This window comes from Desmodus rotundus, chromosome 10 (assembly GCF_022682495.2).
Source record: "Desmodus rotundus isolate HL8 chromosome 10, HLdesRot8A.1, whole genome shotgun sequence".
Lineage (NCBI taxonomy): Eukaryota > Metazoa > Chordata > Mammalia > Chiroptera > Phyllostomidae > Desmodus > Desmodus rotundus.
Genome location: NC_071396.1, coordinates 13,759,928 through 13,787,361, shown reverse-complemented (window position 1 = coordinate 13,787,361; position 27,434 = coordinate 13,759,928). Strand labels below are relative to the sequence as shown.

Here is a 27,434-nt window from a genome sequence, read left to right as displayed (position 1 = left end):
TACTAGAAATATCTGGTTCTTTATAATCAGCTATTGATGATATAATAAAATAAATTTAAATGGCACCTAATTTGAACATTTAAAATAGTTCACTGAAGGGTAATCTATAACACAATATGCTAGGCCTAATTGTTAAAATAACACCTTTTTCCCCCAAGGAAAGAGAAATACAGGCATGACCGACCATTAGGGTTCCCTTGGACACTTACAGATGACTTTTTAGGTGGACTGGCAGGCACAGTGCTGAAAAATCAAGCCACTGGATTTAGAAATAATGGTGAGACAGAATAGGAAAGCTATACATTTCAGAGTTAAAGAAAAATATTCACCAAATATCACAATAGATCTTTTAATGACAATTTTTTAACATTAGCAGTATTGTTTTAGGGAACACTTTTTTCTTCGAACATTTAACTAAATGTTCAGTGTATTAAATAATTTATAGAGAGAAATAAGTTTTGTGTTCTGTACAAATTAAAGGATCCAGGAATATACCCCCCCCACCCCCCGCCAAAGCTCAAATTCGCAATGGTCTCAGCAGAAAACAAACAGTTCACAACTAAAACAGAATTTATAGCAGTACAAAAGTTTATGGAACGCCTCTCTTACCATTCTTCCTAACAGCAAAGATTACAGTGACAGAGCTGAATGATCAGAATGTAAAAATAGTTGTGCAAAACCGCATTAATTGTTCTTATCATTTAATAGAGGTAAAACCTATGAACACACATCGACAATAATGAAGGGAAACTACACTGAAAGTAATTCTATTTTAGATTTCAAACCACATAAATTCTATTTCTAAACATTAGAGAAGATGTGGCACCAAGAGCAGCAGGAGCAACAGATGACTCGGCGCCGCCGCCAGCCAAGCAGGCTGGCGCTGGCACATGCGCAGCCCGTCTCCGCACAGCACCCACCTTGCGAGACCGGAAACAACTGCGGGCTGACAGCCCACGGCAACGTCCGCCTTCTTGAAATTCGGAGAACATAAATGACACATTTAAGAAAGTCCTTTCCCCCTTTTTCAAGGGGTGCTTCTTGCATCCCTGGGAATCCTTAGAAGAGTTGAATCATAGACTCTCTGGATTTCCCCACACCGATCCACTTAACTGGGAGGGGAAGAGAGAAAGCATAAGCAAGTAGTAATTCATTTATGCTGCTCCCTCTTTGAAACGAACAGACCCCCCACGTTTCTCACTGTCTCCCATTAACCCCAATTAGCTGCATGTGCCTTTTGTTCTATGCGGTCAGCAGGCTGTGCCAATTTCTAAGCCACTGGAATGTGCAGCTGAGACCCAGCACAGAGTCGTTTGCCTGGCTGGTTCCTGTTGTCAGGGCAAGATATTCACAGTTCCTCAATTCCCCGTGATCAGGGAAAAGAATTGGCCCAAGCCAGCAGAGACCTAAAGAACCTTTGATCGGGTTCCTACGTAACCAGACAAGGTAAGCACCTTTGGTGAATGGATGAGGCTAAGAGGAAGGATACTGGTCTCACTGTAACTTTATGTCTCGAAAAAGTAGACACATCTGGGAGAGAGTACTGCGTGATTTGCAGCCTCAGGAACTGCCTACTGCACGCCACATCTCTCATCACCCGCACCTCATGGGTAGATCTTATGGTATTTCACAGACATCACTGTCAAGGTCACTGTTGTTTCTATTTCAAAAACAACTAAGAGGAGTGAGTTCACTGATTCTGACATTAAGCTAGAAGGGGCAGCTGGCAATATGGAAACCAACATTCATGTCTGAGATGAAGCACAAATAAAAATGAGACACAATACAAATTCAGAATAGTAAGAGATTACATGGAGGATACCCCCACCCACCTCATTTCTGTCTCTCGAATCTCCATCAGGGCGAACAGAAAAAGCAAAGGACTAAAAGGAAGACTTCACATAACCAGTCACAGCCATAACTTGGTTATGCCTAATTCCCTGGCCAGCTTACATTTGTTTTTTCATACAGAAGTTTTATTCTTTATTCTTATGTTTTCCCAAACCAGATTTCCTATTTTCTGTACCTATTATTTCCTAATGTCTGAAACTCCCCCAACTCTCAAGGGTGGTTGAACCCAGAATGAAAAATAACAAACCATTTTTGGTGGTGATGAAGATACAAAAGAGTTGGTTATTAAGGGGGAGGAGAAACAAGAATCAATGTCATAGGGTGAAAACCAGACTAACAGAGGTCAAAAATGGTGAGAAGTAATCTACTGTCTTCGGGCATATGAAGGATTCAAGAAAGATGATTATATTTACTCTAAGGAGTAAAATTATTTTGTCTCCCTGGGTATCTATGCAAATCATAAGCACTCTATGAATAATAATCTTTAATCTTATTTCAAAGGTAGACAGTTAAGTCAACAGTAGAAAAAGATGGTTGCTCGTGACGTGTTTATATTTACCTGGAATATGAAGCTCATCTTCAATAAATCGAACATAATTTTGTGCATTAACAGGCAGTTCTTTAAACGTCCTTGCATTTGATATGTCTGTGTTCCATCCTGGAAGAGTCTTATACTGAACTTCAACTTTATTTAAGACTTCTTGGTTTGCTGAAAGTTAAAGAGTAAGTATATTTGGCCATAGTGTATCCTGCCTGTTGTCAAACAATTTTTGAAATGTTGTAAGTTCACAATCCCTTATAGAAACCTTTGAAGCCAGATGCATTTGGGAATTTAGAAGTTTTCAGAGCTTAGAAAGCTAAAACATTGCATTTGGGGTAGTATTTTATAATCATATTTTCACAGCAATACAGGATTATTCACTGTAAGCAGGTAGATTATTAACTTCAACACCAGGTCAAGTCAGGTTTTGCTGTCAAATGAGTTTCGGAGCCAAACTTAAAACTTTTGATTCTTGGAGCTTTCTAGACTTCTGCACCCTGGACCCGTACAATGCCAGCCATCTCATGGAAAGAAGGCCCACCCACACACTTGTTCTCCCCGGGGAAGCCTGTGGTTTCTGTGACTGTGCGCACACGCTTACACGGAACTCTCCTCCAGATCTCACCTGCCCACTTTCTCTGTAACCCCTCACAGACTCCGAAAATGCACCAAAACCAGACCGGGGTCTCTGACTACAGCTCGCAGAAGGATGCCGCGCTACACCCAGATTTCCCCCTTCGGGATGGAGACACGCGCTCCCCACCACTGGGGGAGCACTGCCTGCTGACGACGCCCAGTTTACAATGTCCCCGGGGAGGAATGCCCTCCACCCAAGGGAGCTGCCTGCCCGGAGCACCAGCACATGGCCAGTGAAGGTGTCTCTGTGAAGGTGTCAAGGCCCAGGTCACTTACCTAAATCTGGGACAACTCCGAAGGGTCACTCTGGCCCCAGAGCCCCCATGGGACCGGCTGAGGGCTTTTTATGTAACTACTTTGCCCTTCAACTCCCCCTCTGCCTCATCCAGCTTCTCTCCCCGCCTCCCAGACGCTGCTGCTCAGACCACTCAGAAGAAACCACCTGCAGGCAAACCTATCAGTCTGTGTCCCAAGGGACGCAACATAAGACAGCTGGTGCCGGGCAGGTGCGAGGGAGAAGGCCTTAACACGGGGAGGCAGTGCGGCCAGCTGGTGGGCAGCAAGGACCCCAGAGGTAGTGGGCAGAGCACACAGGTGGCCTCGGCAGGCTGTGGCCATGCAGTTGTTAAAACTTTCAGGGGAGAGGCTCTGGGATGCCATGCTGGTGGCGCGGACAGTGTCTGAAGCCCTGAGAAATAAGCACAGGGGACGATGGGTCAGAGGGCTCGAGGGGAAGGCCATTCGCAACCGGAGGAAGGTGACAAAAGATTCAGTTGACGCCAAGTGTGAAAGCCAGCACCTCGTGGGCAACAGCTTCCGAAGAGAATCTCATCTCCCATAGCAGAGGGCAGAAAAAACTGAGGCTTGGACCCGGGCTCAGTCACACAGACAGCAGAGTTCTGGAAAAAGCTGAATTCTCAAATCTAGCAAATCTGCTCTGACAAGGCTAGGGCCCTGTTTGGGGACAGAGTGGGGCACTGAGACTTTGGATGGGACATCTGAGCTGCGACGCGGAAAGATCCTGCATCCTTCGACTTGCTGACGGCCCGCCCGCCTTCTCTTCCTGCTGAAGGCTAGGGCTTCCCCTTGCTTGAGGGTGAAGAGGAGGAGGCCTCTGCCTCGCAAGGCAGCCCATGTCCCTCTCAGGACCTACCTTTACCTCCCCTCCTGACCAGCAAACAATACCTAGGGTCAAGTCACAACGTAACTTGGCCAAGGGAGTGCTGGGCCTGCTAAGGGAGGAGAGGGGTTGCATTTGGAAAGGATCTGCAGGACTGAGTCAACAATTACCACTCGGAGCCAAGAGGCGTGTGTGCAACTGGAGCCTAAGGGTGGAGGGCGGATCGTGAGATGCAGTGGGTGGTGGAGTCCAGGGTGTACTGCTCTGGGAGTGCCCTCCCGTGACTCATGAGACAAACTCGCTGCGTAGCAAGGAATGTTCCTGGAAGCCTCAAGACAGTGATGGCCTGCACCAAGGAGATGTGTCACAACTGCTCGAGGTAGGTGACAGAAGGAATCCAGGAACTCAGTGGGGCTTCCATGTCCAGCCACAATGGAGTGGGCGGCTTCAGACTCACTCCCAGCATAAGCTGTGGGGTGGACAAACTCATGACAACTCTTTTCGGGCAATGGACCACAGGCAGCACAGAGCTGCAAATTCACAAGCAAATTCTGAAACTACCCAACTCTACCTAGGGGCAATTTCACGACCACTGGAAGTCAGGACACTGGCATGACACTGCAGCCAGCAGAGAAGAGGTCCCACTGGCCTGAGCAGGCAGGTGTCCAATTACAGGGAAGCTGAAGCAGCTAGAATCAAGGTCAAGTGTGAGACAGGAGAAGGACCCCACGCCTCCACCCCAGAAGTCCATGTCGAAGTCCCATGGCAGAATTTCAACTGTACGGGCACAGAACGGGTCAGCAGCTGCCACACAGTCAAGAGGGACAGGGATTCTAGAGGGGCTGGCAGAAGGGAAGGGACAAAGTGCATCGCAGCTCCAGCACTGCCAGACTGGACTCTCTCTACCCCTCACTAACTCTGCAAACGTGCAGCTGAGCCACCGGAAGGGCGCTCACTGAAAGTGAAAACCATACTCTGGAGTGAAACGCACTGCAGACACCCTTAATGGAGGCCAAAACCCAGATCCCCGCCCAGACCCACAGAGGAGCCAGAATTTGGAGACTGGTTCACAGTAGGCGAGAGGTTTGGAAAACACCTTGGGCTCGTCACATAACTATACTAACAAAGCATAAAACCAAGGTGTAAAAGTTCAAGAGGATTGGCCAGTAGTAGAATTGCCCCTAAAACAAGAATCGATGTTCTTCAGAGGAAGGTAAGAATCTCAGTCTCTGCAGCATTCAAAGCCATTAGGCATTCTGAAACTGATTCAGAACCAAGGAAAAGAGCAGCCCAGAGAAAGCAAACCGGAGCTGGCCCAGAGGTCGGACTGACGGACAATGACTTTACATGTTTCTAAGAGCCTGAGGCTATCTATCTTCCATTCCACTGACCGGTCATCATTAGCAAGCCACAGAACCTACCAGCCTCCCAAGCTTCATTAAGCCAGTCAATATTCCTTCACTTGGCATAGTCTTGTAGGATGGCTAAACAAGTTCATAGTTCCTATTTCTGGAAGCTGGAAACATTTCCAGAGCTCACGGAGTAATTGAAGACATCATTTCACTAAAAATATGTCTGAGAAAACACATTTCCTCAAGAGGAAGTCTTCCTACCTCCACCCACTGTGGACACAGAACAGAGGTTGGAGAAAATCATTTACGTGGCTTGGAGGGCAGGGTGGGCTCTTGCACTGAGAGCCTGCTCACCCTGACAAGCAGGGCTCTCTCTCCCATCCCACACCTCTCCCGGGAGGGGGGAACGCCTGCATGGACTGAGGAAGACGAGAGAGCTGGGCTCAGTGGAAACATGGTTCTTCATTTCCACTTTCAAGTTCCACGCTGCGACCCAGCACCCAAACGCATAGCAGCCATGAAACAAATGCCAATAACAAGTGGATGTACTTGCACTGTTCACGAAGGGCGTGACAGCCATGTGGCTGTATATTGGAAATTATACGGAGGGGCTCTACGAAATTGCTGTAATATACTCACTAATAATATCCTTCATACATATCCTTAAAAAAATACCTGGGAAATGAGGTATAATTTCACCATCTAACTTGTAAGCAACTCCAACTTTGATTTCCGTAACCGCGTCCAAAATATCCAATTTGGTAAGTGCCAACCTAATTTTGGAAAAAAAAAAAAAAAAAAAGGCAATGTTAAAACAGCAAACTCTTAAAGGCCCTAACATCTGACTTGATGAGGGAATAAAGGAAAATTCATACAAACCGAACGTTCCAGAGCAGTTTGGAGAACTGGCTAGGATTTTCCGCTAAAGCAGCCCCCACACAAGCCGCAAGAGGACAACATATCAATGGATCTTCCTCATCATGAAAAAATGACTTGATTCTACGGGAAGTTCCTTTTCCGATGATGCTAACAGATTTTCAGTGACTGACCCACACCCTTGCTTAACTTTATGATCAGCACATACTGGGGGACGGCTGCCCGCAGGGAAGGACACGGCAGGACTCCCTGTCCACGGGGGCAACCACAGGGCAGATGCACATTTACACACGCCGTCAACCCTCATTTCTTCACTCTGGTTACAGTCACCTCCTCCCTGCTGGTCAGGAATTGTCACAGGAGAGTGAAGAAAACACACCCAGGACCTCTTCGTGACACTTCAAAACCCCCCAATAAAATGACGGGGAAACAGAGCTTTAAGGGAAAATCTGTGGAATTAGACACAGTACTAGTTTGGGATTCTTGTCCACAATTCTTTTCTTAGCCTTCACTCCGTTACTTGCTACAGGCCGAGCCTAACAAATGCAGGCAGAGACACACTCGTTCACATTGATGCGGGTGCGTGCGAGAGTAGCTCCCTGAGCACTTCAGTGAGACAGGCAGTCTGCTATACGCTCTCACCACATCTCCCACCTCGTCTTCAAAACTCCCCTGTGAAGTAGGTAATAATAGTTATCTAGAGGATGACTTAAAAAAAGGCACAGAAAGATTAACTAGCCCAAAGTCACAGAGCATAATGCACAGATCTGAGATTTCAACCCAGAAGCCAGCAGTCAAGGCCAGCACTAAACCAGTTCCGTGGCCCCCGCTCTGTAGATACACTCCACCTTTGCCCTGTCTATCTATCAACCATCTATCTGTCTATCTAGTTACCGACCTATTGTCTTAACTTCCCTCTGCACTCGCACACATGGGAGAGTGCCAGGAGCCTTTCCTTCCAACCTTGGATGTCTAGGAAGGTAACCCGGGTCCCCTTCTCCTTGGGTCCTTTCTCCCATATCTTGGTCCACCTCTACCTTGAACTAAAAGTTCATTCAGAGGTGAAAGAGAAAAATTTGTCCATTGGCGTACTATGTCAAGCTTGCATTTCACAAAATTTAACCTGTGGTCATGAACTGTCCTATTATTTCCTGAAATAAACATTTTGAAGAATACTCACGCAGTAAATCCATTAATCATATGAGCGTATTTAAGCGAAACAAGGTCCAACCAGCCACACCTTCGTTTCCTTCCAGTAGTTACACCAAACTCCCTACCCCTTGTTTGCAGTAACTCTCCAATTTCCTGGGGGACAGGAAATAGAACTTTTAGAGTTGGAACAGCAACATTATCAATCTATTAGAGTCATACATAAGACCATGTAACAAGTCAGAGTCCCTTTGAGGTAAGTGTCTTTCAGGAGGTAACTAAGTTGAAGATGGAATTCCATAGACAGGATGGATTTTAGGTGAGGGAGGCACTGTTTGGACCAGATCCACTTTTGGTTTCATTTTCTACCATATTTAAAAGCCAATATTTTTAATGATATATAGATCACTTCCTGAAATTTAGGTTAATATACAAAAAATATAAATGCTGCAGGTTAAAAACTAAGTAGTTAGTATTTATTAAAACAGACAACTGAAGCCAATTGCTCAAAGAATAAGTGCAGTTTGGTCATTTCCTGAAAACCATATGCACACTTGCATGTAATAATGCTCATTGATATCACAATGCCCGTCGGAAAATGAAAAGGATTAAGGGTGAAAACAATGTTCAGCAGTCTAAGCTGTAGCCACGTCCTACAACCCAATTCTCCCATCTGTGAGCTCTCTCTTCCATAATTTACACCTTCTGATTAAAGCCATCATTTCTTTACCTCCTATTTTGACATTATTACAATGACGTACATTTTTAGAAGTTCACTCTGCCATGCTGGGTTCCCAGCCCCACTCGTGTGGCCCAGGGCAGGTTACTTCAGCTCTCCGTGCCTCACGTGTCCAACGGGGACAGTGGCACCACCAGCTCCCTGAGCTGCGGTGAGGCCCCGCAGAGCTTCTAGGTAAACAGCACCTGGCCCCGGTCACCATGGACACGTCAGCTTCAGTTACACAATGTCCGGAGGTCACTCTCCTCACTCGCCCTTGTCTGCTAGTAAGCTCTTGGTTACAGGAAGTTGCCATCTCCAACCACTTCCTCCACTCTCTCAGTCCCCTTCATAAACCCACCTTCCGCAGCCTTGCACGACAAGGACCTTTAAGGACCCTCGAATCCCCTGTCTCGTTTCCACTCTGCTGGCACTAGCGACAAAGGGGAGCACACATTTTTTAAAAGGTCACTCTCATCAGTCTCGCAAATTAAGTGAAATGCATGGAAGACAAGAATTCATTAAGGAAAAAAAAGCATGAATTTTATCTTACAACTTCTGAATCAGAGACAGAGGCTTACGTTGTCTTGCTCCGTAGGAAAGGCACCGATGCCAACTCTGGTTGTGTAGGCTTTCACGACTCCGTACACCTCCCCAACATTTTGAGGGGGCATACCCAACCCGGTGCAGACACCTCCCACTGTACAGTTTGAGGAGGTTACAAAAGGATAAGTTCCTGCAAATGGAAACAAACATTAAATACACACAGAGAAATTTGTTATTTCAAAAGAAGATTTCAAAGAAAAGCCCGCATTGGAATATATTCTAGGTATCTGACAGCCTTGGCTCTCGCTGGGACCACCGAGGTTTGCTCTGGCCGCTTTCCGTTGGTGACGAGACAAAGCCACACACGTGGGCAGAGCTGTACCTGCAGCGCTGGCAGGGGGAGCCGTGGGGGCGCACCCAGTGACTCAGCTCTGCACAGCAGGTGCACACCTAGAGACTGCTAAATAATTTAATGCCAACGCCCTGGGGTCATTCTACCCAGATAGACTTCAAATCTATGTATTTTTAACCCTCTCCTGTTAGTTTAAAACAAATTTATTTTACTTTCTTGATACAAATAAGATTTAGCAGCCACCTGCAGTGACAAGTCTCCTGAAAATTTTTTAGTGTTTTAGCATTTTCCTACCTTTTGATATCTATTCAGGGAATAATTCCAGAAATGACAAGGGTAAGGTAACGGTGGTGCACCCCCTACCCAAGATCCTCTTCATACTTAAAACTACTCATTAATTAGATACTCTGCTTTCTTTCCAGACTGGAAAGGCATCTTCCAGTACCAAAAACACATATTTATCACTAGACATATACTTTTGTGATTGGTTTACTTGGAGGTGAGAGCCAATGATAGGTCAATGGGAGCTGAAAACAATCATTTATCCTGAGCGGCCATGTTTACATGGAAAGGCCAACAAACTAATGGGGCAATAGTTTGAGGAGACAATGCTCCAAACCCACTCAGAATTTCCTGCCCAAGGACTTAATTAAACAGACTTCCATAGATCCTAGAAGATACACATTGAATAACAACAATACTAATCGCAGTTTACAGTATTTCAAACCCACTGACCCAAACAGCAATTTGACTTTTCTACTGAGCAACAAAACTTAACATACGCATCGTGTTTTGCACAATATTCCGTTAAAAGAAAGGTGAGTATAAGAGGACAACCGTCCACCACTCCTGAGGATGCACACCAGCTAGAAGCCTTGTTTTCAAACCCCTCGATGCCAACATTAACTATTTACATCTGACGTACTTCAGGGCTCAGTCGCGCTCCCCGTAAGCCACGTCCCACCTACCAAAATCAATGTCTAGGAGTGCTGCATTTGCGCCTTCCACCAGGATTTTCTTGGGTGGTCCATGTAGGGCCTCGTACAGGAAGTAGACTCCATCTCTCACCATGGGTTTGACCCTTTCCATGTAACCCTGCGGACGAAGACAAAGACCGATGTCAGCGCACACCAGTACCGCAATATAGCCACTGTGGTCAAAATTGCCCAACCTGACCACGGTGGACACGGACAAACGCAAAGCAGAACGGGGTAGACGATGTTCCCCCCCCAAATGCGACACTGTATCACCTCGTGGAGAGTCAGGCTGATTCTCCAGAACCAGGGAAGAGACACTAGCTCCAGAAAAGCAGCGATACAATGGATTCAAAGGGGCTACATTAACCTCGCTGCATAGAAGGTGGCGGCCTTCCCAAGAGCCAAGAACTCACACTACACCAGCTTGCAAGAAAATTCAAAGAATTGAGTCCATCACACTACAATTTTATATTTTGTGAAGTATTTAAAAACCTACATTTATAGTCCGTGTAACCATGAGTTTGAAAACTTGCATTCGGAGTGTGATTCTCAAAAACGCAGCAAGGGCCACGAGCAGCACTGCCAAGCACGCCAATACATCAATACTGATTACTAAGATTCTTCTTCCATTATTATATCCCATTACAGTAAAACAGCTCAGCGGTATTACTAGTAGACAATATCCAGTGCTGTTCACCCATGACCATTGCAAACTTTCTGAAAACATATTTAAGTCAGTAAGACTGCTTAACTTTAGAATTCAATTAAAAATGTAGTATTAACAAGAGTCGCCCCAATGTCTATAGTAGAAGTGCAATGAAATCTGGTTTCGATTATGTTTAAGTATTTAGCCAGACCAGTATGGAAATTCCAAGTTCCACTCATGAATTCACCGAAGTGTGTTCTACCCACTGATGAAAGTAAGGTCCCTTCTTAGCGGGCTCTGGTCTCCAATCTCAGGCTTATTCCTGTTTTCTTTCTTTTATGCCTAAAATGACCAACCCACCATCACATCCCTTGTTCCTTAAAGTCCTGGTTCAGAATTTTCTTACCCAATTCTGTTCATTATTATTCATCTACGTAATACTCACATGGCATATGTACAAAATAGAACTGAAAAGCCATATCCATACTTTCAGTACAAAGATATTTCCAAGTTGCTAATAATAAAGTTAAAATAATTGCTGCCATGACAGAATGAAAAAAAAAATGGCGATCTATTCTAAGCAACCATCAATACACTGAAATCCAATTCAGATTGTTCTTTGGGGGCATTTCTTTTAGGAATTTAGTAAGTGCACAGACCGAAGGTCTGCAACTATTTTAGAATGGCGTGTGAAGTCTGTAAACTTCTGTGCGGTTCTGGAACTGATATTTATACTTATTTATAGAAGAGAAAGACTACCAATCAAATACACAGGAAGCAGCTCGAAATTCACCGAAGACTGTGGAGGAATGAAGAGGATACTTGACTACTAACTCACTCAGGTACCACTGACAGCTAAGCGTTGCCAACTTGGGCCTCATCTCTGACCAATTACCTTATTTGTCTCCTAAGAGATTAACCCTCCTAACCCGGCTGGTCAGCTTTCAGAGTTCTGTCTCATTTGTCCGTTTGCTGATTATCTTCCACATTGCCGAGTGACTTTTATATACAAAAACAGCTCAAAATTATTCAATAGTTTTTTCATTATGTCCAGGATCAAAACTCCCTTTTAAGTCCTTGGCTGCAGACACATAAGACCAATATAAGACCTATGATTTGCTCCCTCCTTGTCTAACTGTTTCCAGGTACTTGATTCCTATTCCCTGCTCCCCACTCAGTGTTCTGTTTAAGTCATGGCACGTGAGGTCTCTCAAACACACATCCTTTTAGGTTTAAAAAGGGCAAACGCTTGGCTTTACCAGTTCTTATCTGTCACACCTGGGTGGCACTTATTATACACTATTTCATGTATAACTTCTAAACCACCATATATTCTTCATTCTTGTATTTTCAGTTCCTAACACAAAGCCTGACTGAATAAAAGATCTAGATGCCAAGTTGGCAAACAAGTTTTTAAAAGGATGTAAAAAAGGTCAGAAAGCATTACCTTGAGTTTTTGTAATTCACCTTCAATGTCTATTTCCAGAGTGGGGTATATACATTTGTACTGGTTTGCCAGAACTTTGAACCTGAGAAGTACAGAAAAATCAAGACATTAGCTCTGAGAAATATGTATAAATCAAAACCTGAGCTGTCTTTAAAACATTCTGAATGATATCATTTGATTCAAAAGGTTTTTGCAGATAAGTGCTCTAAGAAATTAACTCCCAAACTGACGTTACATTCTGAAAACTAAAATCTAACAAAGGAGATTAGTCCTATGAATAAATGTTATATTCAAAGTATTTTTTGCTCAAGTTTAAGAATATCAACAATATAGTTAAGGTTATGTGTGCGTCCGTGTGTGGGGGAATGACTGAAATTTGTAACCACAGGACTTACATCCGAATTAATTACATCACACTGAGTATAGAGCAAAAGGGAGGGTCTACGTGATGGTTTTAAAAGAGACGGAGGCCAACACCAGCCACCGGCCTCTAATATTCCCAGCGGAGGCGCTCTGGCAGCGCGGACGACTGTTGTCGGAAAACGGATGGAACCAATCTCATTGACCAAAACAGAGAGAACACACGGTACCTCCGATGCCACCTGTCATTAAACGCAATCACTGCGTCACCCTATAGCTCTCTGGTGATTATTAAGTTCCCCTGAGAGACTTTTCTACAAAGGGTCAGTGTCAATGCGCTATTTCTGTTTCTCAAGGTGAGCTCGTACACAGTAGTTCCCTAGCACCTGAGAGACGAAAGGGCTCGGAGTGTGGGACCCGAAAATGTGGCGGTCGAGACTCTAGGGTGTGGTGACCGCACAGGCCCCAGCAAAGCAATGCCATCCCCTCCCACGGAAACATCTCAGTTTCTGAGCAAAGCACTGCAGACTCCGATCCTCGAACGTAATTCTGGTTTTGCCTCCTTGGGAGTACTGCTATGGCATCATCATTTTACTTTTCATGAAGTTAACCTGAAATTAAGGATCAATTAAAATCTAATAAAAATAACTTTAATATGCCACATGAAACAAAAATGCCAACTACCACTATTCACTAGAATACTGATTTTCCCAGTCTGCAATCTGAGTTTTAAAAATTCCACAATTCTATTTGCTCTTTCCATTGTGAAATGCGTGCCAGTTACCTCTCCGAGAAGCCATCGAAATCAGAAACAAGGTCGCACATCCTGAGTCCGCTCCGAGCAGCCTTGGAAGAGTAAACGGGGCCGATGCCCTTTTTCGTGGTACCCAAGCTTAAAAATAAATCAAAAAAGCTGTAAGTGAGACAGGAAAGATGCCATTCTTGTGGTCAGATTGACTATTTTCTGTTTATGCCATTTCCTGTAAGCTTCTTTTCCTAATCCTCCCGACTTTCCCTGAAATCTAACTAGATAGTGTAATACTCATTTTTCTTCAACCTCTGGCCTAGAATTTAAGCATTAGAGTCTAGATATGTTTCAACAGCACAAAAACGAAGAACAAAGAAAAAAAAAAAACATACTTCTTTCCTGCTTGTTCTTGTCTCTGCTGTTCCTGGATACCGTCAGCTGCTTGATGAAAATCAAATACTGTGGGGAAACAAACAAAATCACAATATTTGTTCAAGCAAAGATAATATAGGAAAGATAAAATCTTGTATTTTAAAGTACTGAAGTTTTAAATCCCTTCACTCTAACTTCATATGACAAATTAGATACCTTTTTAGAAGCGACAGTAATGGCAAGGGTGAAAGTTACAATACCGACTGGTATATTAACATAAAAAGATTCCCGATCGTTCATTCCTAGTGATTGCAATCTATACTATTTCAAAAATTAGTCATTAAGCCCTGCCAGTGAGGCTCAGATGGTTGGAGTGTTGTCCTGTACAAGGAAAGGTTGTGGGTTTGATTCCTGGCCAGGGCACAAGCCTAAGTTATGGGTTCAGTCCCCAGTTGCGGCACATGTACAAGGCTAACTAATCAATGTTTCTCTCTCTCTCTCTCTCTCATCAATAAATATATATGTATATTTTTAAATGAGCCACTAAGAGGGTAATTTTGGAACACCCTACCCAACAATTCTATAAAGCTCTGTTTACTAAGATACTGCTTTGCTTCAAGTTCGGGACTCCAGAAACCTAGGGGTTACTTTGACATCTATCTTCCCCGCCCTCACTAGCCCCAGCTTCCATCATCTCCCACCGCACTGCAGCCTCCTAGTGCAGGTGCCTATTTGCACCCTGGGCACCTGTAATTCATAATTTCTAATGTAGCCAATGCCACCTTTCCAAGACACAAGTATCACGTCACCCTATGCCTTAAAAACTCAGTGGGGTTTTCTACTGCTGAAAAGAAATGATGTATCTGATAAAGGATTAATATCCAAAATACGCAAAGAGCTCACACAACTCAACATCAGAAAAACAAACAATCTGATTAAAAAATGGGCAGAAGACCTGAATAGACATTTCTCTAAAGAAGACACACAGATGGCCAACAGACATAAAAGGTGTTTATCATCAGTAATCATCAGAAAAATGCAAATCAAAACCACAAAGAGCCATCACTTCACACCTGTCTTAACGGCTTATCATCAGAAAGACAAATAACGAGGCTGCCAGGGTGTGGAGAAAAGGAAACCCTTCTGCCCTGTTGGAGGGGATGTAAATTGGCGCCGCCATTACAGAAAAGTGGGCAAAAGTTCCTCTAAAAATGAAAAATAGAACTACCATATGACCCAGAAGTTCTATCTCTGGGCAATTTATCTGAAAAAAAAAATCAACGACACCTATTTAAAATGCACCCTCTGCAGTATTTTTACAACAGCCAAGACATGGAAGCGATCTAGGTAGCCATCAACAGAGGAATGGCTGAGGAAGAGCTGGTGCATATATACAACGGAGTATTACTCAGCCATAAGGAAATAAAGTAAAATCTTACCATCTGTGACAAGATGAGTGGACCTAGAGGGAATTCATTCTAAGTGAAATAAGTCAGAGAAAGACAAATGCCATATGATGGCATTTATATGTGGAATCTGAAGGTCAAAACAAGCAAGCAAGCAAAAGAAAACAGAGACAGGTTTATATACACAGAGACCAAACTGATGAGGCCACAGGGGATGGGCGAAAAGGTGAAGGAGATCAAGACGTACAATTTTCCAGTTATAAAACAAGTTAAGTCACGGGGATGCAATGTACAGCCCAGGGAATAGAGTCCATAATATTGAAATAACTGTATGGAGACATAAGGTTACTTTCATTGCCATGGGGACCACTTTGTAAGTTAAATAGATGTTGAATCACTATGAGTACAACTGAGACAATATAATATTGTATGTCAATTATAACCAAAAAATTTACAGAACAAAACAAAAACTAAAGTGTGCGATTCAACCATGTTTAGTGTATTTGACCGTGGCTTCTTTTCACTGATGATTGTTGCCTCCAAATAAATAAGCTGAAACTTGTAAACGTTAAACACGACAACGGGTGTAAGGCTCCTGGAACTAGGTGGCACCTGTACAGGAGCTACTTATTTAGAAGCACCAGAAGACTAGTTACAGATGGTAAAACCAGAACAATTCTAGGGAACTCGACTTAAAAACCACCCTCTGGTTAACTCTAGCTCCAAGACAGATGTCAAGGAGCTCCCTGCCTATGCTTTCTTCTAGGAGTTTTATGGTTTCAGGTCTTACGTTCAAGCCTTTAATCTCATTAATTTTGGTGCCTGGCATAAGACAGTGGTCCGGTTTTCTCAACACCAGTTTTTGAACAGACTATCCCTTCCCCATGTATAGTCTTGGCTCCTCTGTCATAAATTAATTGACTATATATGTGTGGGTTTATTTCAAAGCTCTCTGTTCCATTCTACTGATCAATACCATCCTGTTCTGATTACTGAAGCTTTGTTTCAGTTTGAAATCAGGGACCATAATGCCTCCAGCTTTGTTCTTCTACCTCAAGATTCCTTTGGATATTCAAAGTCTTCTGTGATTCCATGCACATTTTAAGATTGTTCCATTTCCGTAAAAAATGCCACTGGAATATTGATAGCGATTGCATTCACAGCACAGACATTGTAATTTTAATTCTTCCAATCGAGAAGCACAGAATAGCTTTCCATTTATTTGTGTTTTCTTTCACCAATATCTTACTGATTTCGGCTGTGTAAGTTTTTCACACCCTCGTTTAAGAGTAGCTTTCGTGGCACTAGGAAAACCCTGTATAATAAGGTAGATGTTGATTAAAGGTGTAAAATATGTGCATCCTTTTGTGCACCTTGCTGTACCACGTGGTATGTTAAAGTGTTTACTCATCTCTAATACATGGATTCTAGACCTTGGCCAATAAATAGCTATCATATATTATAAGGATTAGTTTACTGCCATGTTCCTATTTTGGTACACAGCCAATAGCCTTTCTTATCTACGTTTTAGGGACCGGAATGGTTCTTAAGAGCTATTTCATCAAACTTGAACTTTGCAAATGACTTATGACAAGATTGAGATCTTAGACAAAGCCAGCTCTTTGGAATAAAAGAGCATTTGTATTTCAATATTTGTTTTATTCTCTGTGTTCAAAGAAGTTACAAAGGCAGCTGGCAAACCACAAATAAGTGGTTGATGGAAAGCAGATGAACCATATTTTTCAGAAAGTAATTTAGTACCTCACCACAGAGCTAATGTTTTCCTAGGTTTTCCAGGCCCCAGGAAGCTATTAGTGTAATCAGAATAATTACTTTCAGAAAGCTTCACTGTGGCATGGAGCCCTAATATCTCCACTGTTACCGTTTCTGAAGGAACAGTCTTTGAAGTTGCTTTGACTATCCTTCCATTTTCTGCAGCCTAGACATGAAGAACAAAAATCCACCCCCATGGGGATTTGGTCTCATTTTTAAAGTGGAAGGTAATTGTTCACTTTCAATAGTTAAGTCTTATCAACACCATCTTATCATTTATTTTCATTACTCTGGCTAAGTTTCATTACCACTACTCCTGCTGTGAGGCATGCTGTGCAGCGTGAGCCTCTACGCACGTAACCCACTTTGCCCGCTTCTAGTGCCCCCGCGGGCCTTTTCTTTAAAATTGTGTCCACGCAACAGGAGACCCACCCTCTTAACAGATTTTTACACCACAATATAGAATTGTTATCCACAGCCTCAGAGTTGTGCAGCATAATTCTAGAGCTCAGTTACCTTTCATCTCCTTCAGGTTTGGGAATTCAAAGTCATCCTCGAGCTGGACGCCGCAGCGGCCACTTTATCTGCAACTACAGGCCCCACCCACCCCCTCCAAACTGCCTGACACCGCCAGCCTCCTTTCTCTGTTTAGAGCTTATCTCTGTAGCACGGTACATCGACTGCCTCTTTATCTTGTTTATTGGTGCCTTCCCGACTGTACTACAAGCTCCACTGAGGGATTGTTATTTTCCCTTCCTACCGCTGAAACACCAGCGCCCAGCACCATCGCTGGCACAGAGCAGGCACTCCGTAGAGAGTCGCTGCAGCGAAGGACAGACAGTCAGCAAACCTGGATTTCAAATGTTTAAGAAAACACCGTCAGAACCCGGCCCTTTCTCAGCTCTCTTTCCTCAATGAGCATCTTGTGTGTCAACGATGTTGTCACGAGAGTCCATGGACAGGACGCAATGACCATGTATTCTGTGCATACGGGCTTATGTACGCAAATGTAAAGATCTGACCAACGACTTGCTCATTTTTCAATTTTTTAAAAAGAAAATTGTGTAATGCAAAACTTTCCACAATGCGCTGTGGAGTTTATAGTCACAGGACATGACATGTGTGGCAATAATGACACAAAGGATGGAACGGCGAGGGAGATGGAAGCGTTCTGTTGCAGAGGCCTCAGGTTAAACGTTTTACAGGCTTTGCTTTATGAGCTTCACGGATGTTGTATTTTTAACAAGTCGAAGGCAAGACCAGCAAAAAGATTACGACTCACTTTATTGTGATACTTGCTTTATTACAGTGGTCTGGAACTGAACTCGCAACATCTCCAAGGTATGCCTGTATTATTTTAAGATAGACCATGATAATTTAAAGACATACATTATAAATCCTAGAACAACTACCAAAATTCATAAAGTAAGAGGTATAGCTAGTAACCGAATGGAATGTAAACTATAATCAAAAAGTGAGCCCTGGCTGGTGTGGCTCAGTTGACTGGGTGCCAGCCTGTGAACCAAAGGGTCGTCAGTTTGATTCCCAGTCAGGGCACATGCCTGGGTTGCCGGCCAGGTCCCCAGTAGGGGGCACGTGAGATGCAACTACACACTGATGTTTCTCTCCCCCTCTCCCCCTCTTTCTAAAAAAGAAATAAAATCCTTAAAAAAGAAAAAAGAAAAGCAATTGTAAAAATAGAAAACAAAATATTAAATGTACAAGAAATCAGGAAAAGAAGAAAAAAGACAAAGCACAGATGGAACAAATGGCAAACAAAGAGCAGATGGACATTCGCCCCTAACAGTGACTGTGCTAACAGTAAAGGGCCTAAACGCTGCACCTAAAAGCCACAGCGTCACAATAAATAAAAAGCAAGATCCAACTGTACTTTGTGGCATAAATATGGACAAAGACAGGTTCGAGATTATTCGAGAATGTAAAAAGATACACCATGTAAATACTAATCTTAAGAAAGCTCTAGTGGCTAAATAATAGCAAAGTAGACTTCAGAAGAAGGAATGTTACCATAGGTAAAGAGGACATTTTATTAAAGAGTTAATTCATCAAATACAAAACTTTAATAGAAACGCATCTAACTGAGCTTCAAAGCACAGAAAGCAAAAACTGGCAAAATTCAAAAGAAAAAAAGACACGCCCACAATTTTTGTTGGTTTCAACCCACCTCTCTCTCGGTCACAGAGCAGGTAGACGGGACATTGGGACATAGAAGATTGGAACACTATAGTCTAACTTGATGTTACTGGCATAGAAAGAACAGTCTCCTCAACAATAACAGAATACATATTCTAAGTGCATGTAGAGCATTAACCACAACAGACCATACGCTGCACCATAAAACAAATGCCAACAAATGTAAACAGACATCATACAAAGTATATTCTCTGTCCACAACAAAATTAAATTAGAAACACATCATCTAGAGAAATTAGGTAAATTTTCCAAACAATATAAACACCATGTCTCGGTAACTCATGGGTCAAATAAAAATTTTTAAAAATCACACAAAAAAACTATGAAGTACCTTCAACTGAATGGAAATAAGCATATAAAATGTCAGATCTGTAGAACGCGGCTGAAGTAGTGTTAGAGAGGTTAGGAAGAGAGCGAATTAAAACCAAAGAAAGTAAAAAAAACGAAACAATAAAGAGCCAAAATCAATAAAAAGGAAAATGAATAGAGAAAAATCAACAAAGTCAAATGCTTAGTCTTTGGGAAAAAACACAAAAATCAATAAAACAGATAAAGCTCTAGTTAGACCAATCAAGAGAAAAAAAAAGAAGACACAAGTTACCGACACCACAAACAAAAGAAGGGCGGTCGCTGCAAACTGCACAGAAATTGAAGGGTAATACACAGATACTACAACCCTTATGCCAATAACCGGAGAAGTTGGGTAAAATGAATATAATCCTTAAAAAAACATAAATTACCGAAACCAGCACAAGAAACAGAAAAACTTGAGTATGTCTGAACATCCCCACAAAGATTCTATGCAACATTTGAAGAAGAAATAATACTGATCCTACACAAACTCTCTCAGAAAAATGAAGTCACTAAAACTAAAGAACGAGGCACTAAAGCTAAAGAAAACTACAGACCAATATCCTTCAGGATGAGCAAACAGTTAAGTCTTGGCCGAGTGGGGTAGAACACCTGAGTTAGGTGCTGGGCAGTTACAGAAACCAAACAGATAAAATTCTTTCCCTCGTAGGCACAGCCTTGTGTGAAGTGTCTGTTTTACTGATGGGGGGCTGAAGCCTAAAAGGTAACTTCCGAGAGGACACACACCTAACACTTGGGCCCAGGTCCCTAAAATTCAAAAGCCCGTGACTCTGTCACTCTATCATCCATACTGCACACCCATCAAACTGTGCTGACTGAAGAGCATGACGTTATGGGGAATTGTAAAACTCCTTGGAAAGAAACAAATTAATATTTTTAAGCATCTATGTACCAGTTAGGTCTTGTGCTTAGTTCTGAAACGAGGGTTCTAATGTCATAATTACAGCGCAGCTTACAGAACTGTCTTTTCAGTCCTATGGGACAAGAACCTGTGAAAATTTGAAGTGTTTTCGTAGCAACGATTCTCAGCAAGCTTCCAGTCCATTTTTTTAATGAGTCTATTTACTTCTTTTCCTCATTTTAGAATTGATTGTACTAAAAATACATGTTTCATATAGACATTTTAATAACACATTTTAAAGCAAACATACACAGATTAGGGCAAAAGTAGGTTTACAGTTGTGAGTATGCAAAAGTTTATTCTTGCATTAGACATCGCTGTATTATTTTCCATACAAACACCATAAACCTACTTTTGCCACACCCTGTATTACCACAAACAGCTAAATTTTAGTTTGAGCTTTCCTCTCTGGACTCAGTTCTCCTCTACCCGAAAAACGTTCCTTTAAGGACATAAGTGTATAGAAAAGGAAAAATCATTATGAAAGAAGTATAGTAAAATGATAAAACTAATTCACATTTGCCATGATTTAAACCACACTGCTTTCCGATTAGACCGGTCTTTTGGTCCCTTTGCATTAGGATTGTCTTTGGTTTTTGGAGCCTGAGGTAGCTGAGTAGCTCGCTAACCCCTGCGCTATACACACATGGACGCCAGCGTCATGTGACACACCCGCAATGTTTGAAATGAAGAAGAAAGGTGGAGGATCCAGACGGGAACCCAAATCACTCTTAACACTCTTCCTTTCCAGCAGCCTGACATCCCCGCACGTTTGCCTGTCTACACAGAGCAGCGCTATCCGAGCAGGCGCATTGAAGGTGCGAGCTACTCAAAGGGCGCACGCTAGGTGCTGCCCTACTGCGCAATCCGGGATTGCGGCGCTCAGACTAAGATGCTGAACATCACACGGCAGATGACGGCGGCCCATGACAAAGTGCTGAAGGTAAGCAGTGGCTTTCGTCATCTAACACAACGCCTTCCTGACCCGCAGAACAGAGACAATGAATACCGGAGACTGTTTGTAAAAACCATGGTGGGGGGAGACGGGGGAAAGAAGTTAAAGAGGGGAACAGAGTATTCCTGGTAACAGATATGTGTAAGGTTAATAATTCGTGAAGGTAAGCAGATAAAAATACTATCAAAGTAATAAACAAAAACATATTTTTCATCACATGCCTAAGAGATTGTCAGTACGTAAAAATGTTAATAACACTGTATGCTTTCTATATTATGGCACTGTAATGACTTTCATAATGACTACGTATAAAAGTTTAAAATGAAATTACTAACATAAGTTAGAGACCAAAAATATATTTTATGTAGGCAACAGACTGAGAGTATGTATTTTTTTAAATCAGAAGCTTAAAATAGCCAATAAAAATGACAGATTTACAACTTCCTCGCTTCCTTCCAAAAGGGTTTCAATTTGCTTACTTGGCTGATACAAAAACTTTGACGGGGCTGCCTCTTAAATGAAGGTCAATGTTAAAACTAGAGCGACTACTGCCTCCGGAGAAATACATATTTAGGTAAAATTTAAGAGTCAGACCACTCACACGGAAGTTTCTGACACGGTTCATAGTACTTCCTCTGTCCTGGTTGCTGTCTCTTAATCATGTCACTGTTAATAAACAATTCTATCACTTCAGTGACAGCATAGTAACAGGGAAACAAACCTCAAATTTATTGGTGGTGGCTGAATTAATTTTAGACTCCAGTTTGCTCTAAATAATGGAAAAGGCTAGTCATCTGAATCGTTTTAAAAGCAGTATTATTACATTTGAGACACAGAGTCACTCTGAAGATTTGCCAGATGGTAGACCTACTTTTGCGTGTGGGAGCGAGTGTGGGGGGGAAATGCTGTTGGTGGAGATGGCTTGTGTTTTAGCAGGATGAGAGATCCTCACGAAATGGTGCTTATCATCTCATTCACTGGACTAGCTAATTCTTCCTTCAGACATAGGTTAATTGTAACCTAGCCCTTACCACCTTATCTAAAGAAACAAATATTTTGTGTCTTTGGAGCCCAATTATTATAAGCCACCCTACACTGTTTTCACTAAAATTAAGACAAAACTGGTGACAGAATGCTTTCTGGTGATAAGCTGCTGGTAAAAAAGACAGTTACAAATAAATGCATTATGTCCCACTTACCAATATGAGCCCTGTCAGATATGATAAGCCTTTTCTCCCAGCCTTCCAGACCTAGAGAAAAGGGGGGAAAATACACTTAATTGAACATTTGTACAATTCTTTCATCTTAATTTCTTTAGAAATACAATGTTTAAAAGTGTTTTTCGCTGAAGTAATCACTTTCATAGCTTTTCTTCTTCATTGGAAACATGTTTAACAAGAATTTTCTCACCTGTCATTCATTATATACACAAACGCACTCACACATTCTTTCTAAGTGTTTTGCTCTAAAAATCTCCCAACACAGCCAGCTATATGTACAAAGAATACTTCTAGAAACCCAAAGTGCAAATGGTAAGGAAATAACATATTTGTTGGGAGTTCAGGGAAGAGTAGTAGATATAGATGATATAGATATATAGATATAGATATAGATATAGACATATCTCCCCATTGAACTGGGAATGCCTGAGAGCAGGGGCCAGGAGGTTTCACTGCTTGGGCCAGTCATCCAATAAATGTTCAAAAAAATTGCTGAATGAGTCGATAAATGAAGCTAAAGAAATATATATTTTTAGAGACAGTACACCTTCATAGGCTGTATGCATTCCTTCTAAGGACAAGCTGCCAAGCTCCAAACATTTTCAAAACTAATTTGAGATATGAAGAATTAGTTGTTCATTTTGATAATGTTACTTACTTTACTTTAAAGATTTACTTTAAAATCATTCCTCATAGATTAGAGAGGAGGACCTCCTTGGTAAGGCGCTAACGGATCAACAGGAATAGTTAGCCTCCCCCTCTGGAGCTGTTTTGACATGTAAGTGTGTACTCTGAAGTCAGCTTAGGGGAACATTATAAAGAAAATATTACAAAGAAATTCAGTCAAGTGGACTCAGCGTGACTCAACAGGCCAGAAAGAACAAGAAAGCAGGGCAAAGTTTTCAGTGGGGATGAAGGAAAGCAGAGAGCCACTGGGAACCTCCAGCTGGCCACTGTAAAGGGCCCACACCAGGAAGACAGGGCTCTCCGAAGTTACACGGGGTTGTCAGAAATACCTGAGGGCACATTGCTACCTTTGAACCTGAACAATAAACTTGAATAATGTAATAGCATTGAGTATTTTAAATTCCAGGTAAACTAAGGGGAAACTACACTAACGATTTCCTTCAATTGTGTATTATTTGCATTGCTAAATTCCCCAAATCCCAGCAAGGCAGCCAATTTGAATGTAACAGACTTCCAAAAATCCAAATGAGATTAGGAAAGGCAGGAAATCAAGACTTTTTTTTAAAGGAGCTGAAGGATACACAGCACTGAAAGAAGCGGGTCTCTCCCTCGGAGGGAGGGACCTAAACAGGCTTCTCCTACCCCCGGGCTGGAGCAGCCGAGGGGGCTCCAGGTCCTCAGGAAGCAAGAAGACAGCGCACAGGACGGGCTTCTGAGTGCGCCTGTCTACCCTAAGCCAATTTTCGGTTTGGGCAGAGGGTTTGCCAACTTGAATACAAATGACCTGAGGAACTAATTCATCAATTTCCCAGAGCTTTGTTAAGGAATTTTAACTCATTAAAGTTTAGAGATGACCCATGTGTAAAATTACCAAGGCTTAAACAGTGACCATACTACATTTGTCTTTTGTTTAAATACTGGTTATAATTCGTAACATTTAACAAAAGACATTTAAGAACTTGTCCTACAATAACCTGCAACTTTAAAGTGTAAGACGGAAATGTTGAGTGGCTAACATGAGATCCAAATAAAACTTTACCAAAAAATAAAATAATAACTGGTTACCAGACAAAGCAGGCTCATTCTTTCATACCTTTTCCTTTTTTAACATTTTTTTCTGCTTCCTCAAATAATCCAGGTAGATGAATTACCACACCATTTCCTAATGGAAAACAAACACATGAATCCCAGCCTTAAACGCATGTACTTGTAATGTAGACATACATAATGATATTAAAATAGACATCTCCCTGCAATAACCCTTCATCTAGGACAGTAGAAGACTGAAGGACTTTGATTTATAGGATATTCTGATGTATCATTAGCTCAGAAAGGGTCCCAAGTTTTAAACAGTAGTATAATGTAAATACACAATAGAACATACTACGCAGAATATAAAAACACTACAATTACGGTGAATGTAAAATTTCTTTGAAACAAAGTGAAACTGTCGTGTAGTTTTGGGCGAATTAAACCAGATCACAGTAGACTCTAGAACAAAGTCTTTCCAATTGGGAATCATACCCTATTAGTGGGAATAAAATCAATTTACTGGGTTGTGATTAGCATTTTTAAAAGGAAAAAACTGACTGCGTCATGTTATAAGGGTTCAGAATCAATTTCTAAACCACAAACTTATTTTTCTTACTGTGTGTTATGTTTGAAAAAGTGATTTGATGACCTAATATAATAATTCTTTATAGAATTAAGACTGCCAATGAGCACAGCAATCGTTCCAAAGAGTATTAGTGCTAAAAGACCTGAAAGAGCTGTAAAACAGCCGAAGTTAGGTATATTCCAGAAGGTACCAAGGTCAAGATTAATCATTTGGTTAGTGAGAGATGAAATCAGTCTGATAATGAAAAATGAACACCATCATCAACTAGGGGGGAAAATTCCCAACTGGTTCATTCTATACTTACCAATGAATGCAGTAACATTTGGATTAATTATTCCACTGGGCAAAAGATGGAAATCATATTCCACAGCATCGACAACAACTGTATGGCCAGCATTATTCCCTCCCTGAAACATAAGATGGGCAAGTTGAATCTAATAATAAATTTGACAAGTAATATATCACCTTCCAAAGTGAATTAATGACGTCCTGCTAAAATGTCAATTCAACTTAAGGCAACGCAAGCACTTGCCGCAAACATTTATTCTGCGGAAGCTTTTCAATCGTTTGGCTGTCCCCTCTCCTCTCCTCACTAGGGGACACTTGAGCAATACTCCTGACGGGATCTAAAAATGGGCGAATTCAGGCTTCTGGGAGGTGAGAAGACACAGCCCCTCTAAAAAGACATACAAAATTGAGAAAGCACAGGGGACAATTAGCTTCTTACTCTGTTTTTGGCACTGTGTAAAACATATAGTAATCTAACTAATTATCCATGATAGTCTAAGCCAAAAAAAAAATCGCTAAAATAGGAAAGAGTAATCTGGCTAGTCACCCTAACTTGGTGTAAATATCCCTATAGTTTCCACTGTCCTAAGAGTGTGTCAAGTAACGCTGTGGCCTGCCATTTGTATTCTTACATGGACTTACCAACTAACTGGAAATCTCCCAAGTGACTCGCTCAACTACTGGTTATTCTGAGATCTACATGTTTGAACTGATAAATCAGTCCTGTGAGTTCAGTTAGTAACAGATCTCTTGCATCTACTCATCTCAGGATAAAGCAATAAATACACTGGGTCCAAGAACCTCTGCAGCTGAGAATCATGCCATCGACCCATGGTGAAACGTCCACTCCATGAAGCTCCTGCCTGAAGTCAGTAAAAGTAAAATTTGAATGATAAAAATTATGTACCAAGCAGGTAATATTAAGTGACCAGATAATATTTCTAAGTTTAAAAAGAATGGGAGAAAACACAAATCAATTCATCATAGGTTTAATCTTCTATACAATATGAATAGAAAATTTAAAGTAAACCACATACTAGGAATATATATGCAACAAAAAGTTTACCAACATCTTTGTGGGACATTTAAAAAAGATACCCATCAAAGCAGTATCTCCTGAATAGCTAGTTTAACTTGATCACAAGGCACTATTTGTCAAAATGAATGTTACTTACACTTTACCAAATCATCCCCAGTAGTAAATTCACAAAAACACCAGAAAAGCAAATAGGATTTGCTTTTTTGAAGGAAGTCTTTCAAAAAAGGCAAATGCCTATTTACACTGTTTTGCACTGTAGAAAGCAAAGAACTCCCTGTTTGGAGGCTACCGTATGTCATGTATGTTTTAAAAAACCCCAACCAGACAGTGATGACCTATAGTCCACAAATGACAGCTGGGTGGCAAGACACAGGAAGGCAGAAGTGCGAGTGTTAAGCAACACCTCCCTCACATGATACGGGAATATTTTTTACTATTTATTTGTAATAGGAAACATCTGCGTATGAAACAAAGGCATAGAGGATGCTCAGTAAAAAGTGAAGTTGCTCTATATTCACTGCTGAGCTGCCCCAGTTCCCTGCTGCAGGCAACCGGATATTGCCAGTTTTGTGTCCTTCCAGAGACAACTGTGCACATACAGACACATATTGATACGTTGTTTCATTCCTTCCAGGTACACAAATGTGAGCAAACTCTATACATCTGAGCAGCTTGCCTTTTTTACTTAACAGTCTTAGAGCTCACTCCATAGCCTTGTGTAAACAGAACCAACGAATTCGAATTCTCTTAACAGCTGCACTGCACTGTATTCCTTTTTCTATGGACACATAATTTACTAAATTGGGCTCATAAGAGAGGCATTCAGGTTGTTTCCAATCTTTTGTCGTTTTGAACAATGTGTTACAATACACTTCCTGGTACATTATTACTAGCACATTCGTGCTATTTTATTGCCAATCTGATCAAAGAATCCTAGAACATGTATTACATACCAAAAGAATATGTTAATCTTAACTTGTTCTTTAAAAAATTTCTGTAGATCCTAGGAAAACGCTAATTTGCTATTATAATTATTTAATACTAAATTATAAGTCACTAAATTTAATAAATGCTCACTAAATTGTTACAAAGTATTAGTAACTTGGAGACAACCAATAAAGCATTATTATTTAAACCAAACTAGCTTTAAAAAAAAAATCCATCGTTTGCTTAACACAAAAAAACAAAGTACTCTATTTTTTTGGAGTAGACTGTAAAAGCAAGCCCATTATTCACACAAAAGCATCATTGTGGACCTACTAACACCCTC

At 41.6% G+C, this 27,434-nt stretch overlaps 1 protein-coding gene across 1 annotated transcript in view; it reads right to left on the bottom strand.

Annotated features, from left to right (window-relative positions):
• Positions 1-27,434, bottom strand: part of ADSS2 (adenylosuccinate synthase 2) — a 38,448-nt gene continuing 11,014 nt past the window's right edge. Inside the window, exons 2-13 of the mRNA XM_024576121.4 lie at positions 25,142-25,244; positions 24,313-24,381; positions 22,512-22,562; positions 13,712-13,778; positions 13,356-13,463; positions 12,212-12,293; positions 10,110-10,236; positions 8,825-8,979; positions 7,557-7,681; positions 6,176-6,273; positions 2,411-2,560; positions 1-1,112 (exon numbers count right to left, since the gene is read on the bottom strand). Of these exons, the coding sequence (XP_024431889.1) occupies positions 1,060-1,112; positions 2,411-2,560; positions 6,176-6,273; positions 7,557-7,681; positions 8,825-8,979; positions 10,110-10,236; positions 12,212-12,293; positions 13,356-13,463; positions 13,712-13,778; positions 22,512-22,562; positions 24,313-24,381; positions 25,142-25,244 (1,188 nt within the window). The 3' untranslated portion in view covers positions 1-1,059. The remainder of the gene's footprint in view (positions 1,113-2,410; positions 2,561-6,175; positions 6,274-7,556; positions 7,682-8,824; positions 8,980-10,109; positions 10,237-12,211; positions 12,294-13,355; positions 13,464-13,711; positions 13,779-22,511; positions 22,563-24,312; positions 24,382-25,141; positions 25,245-27,434) is intronic.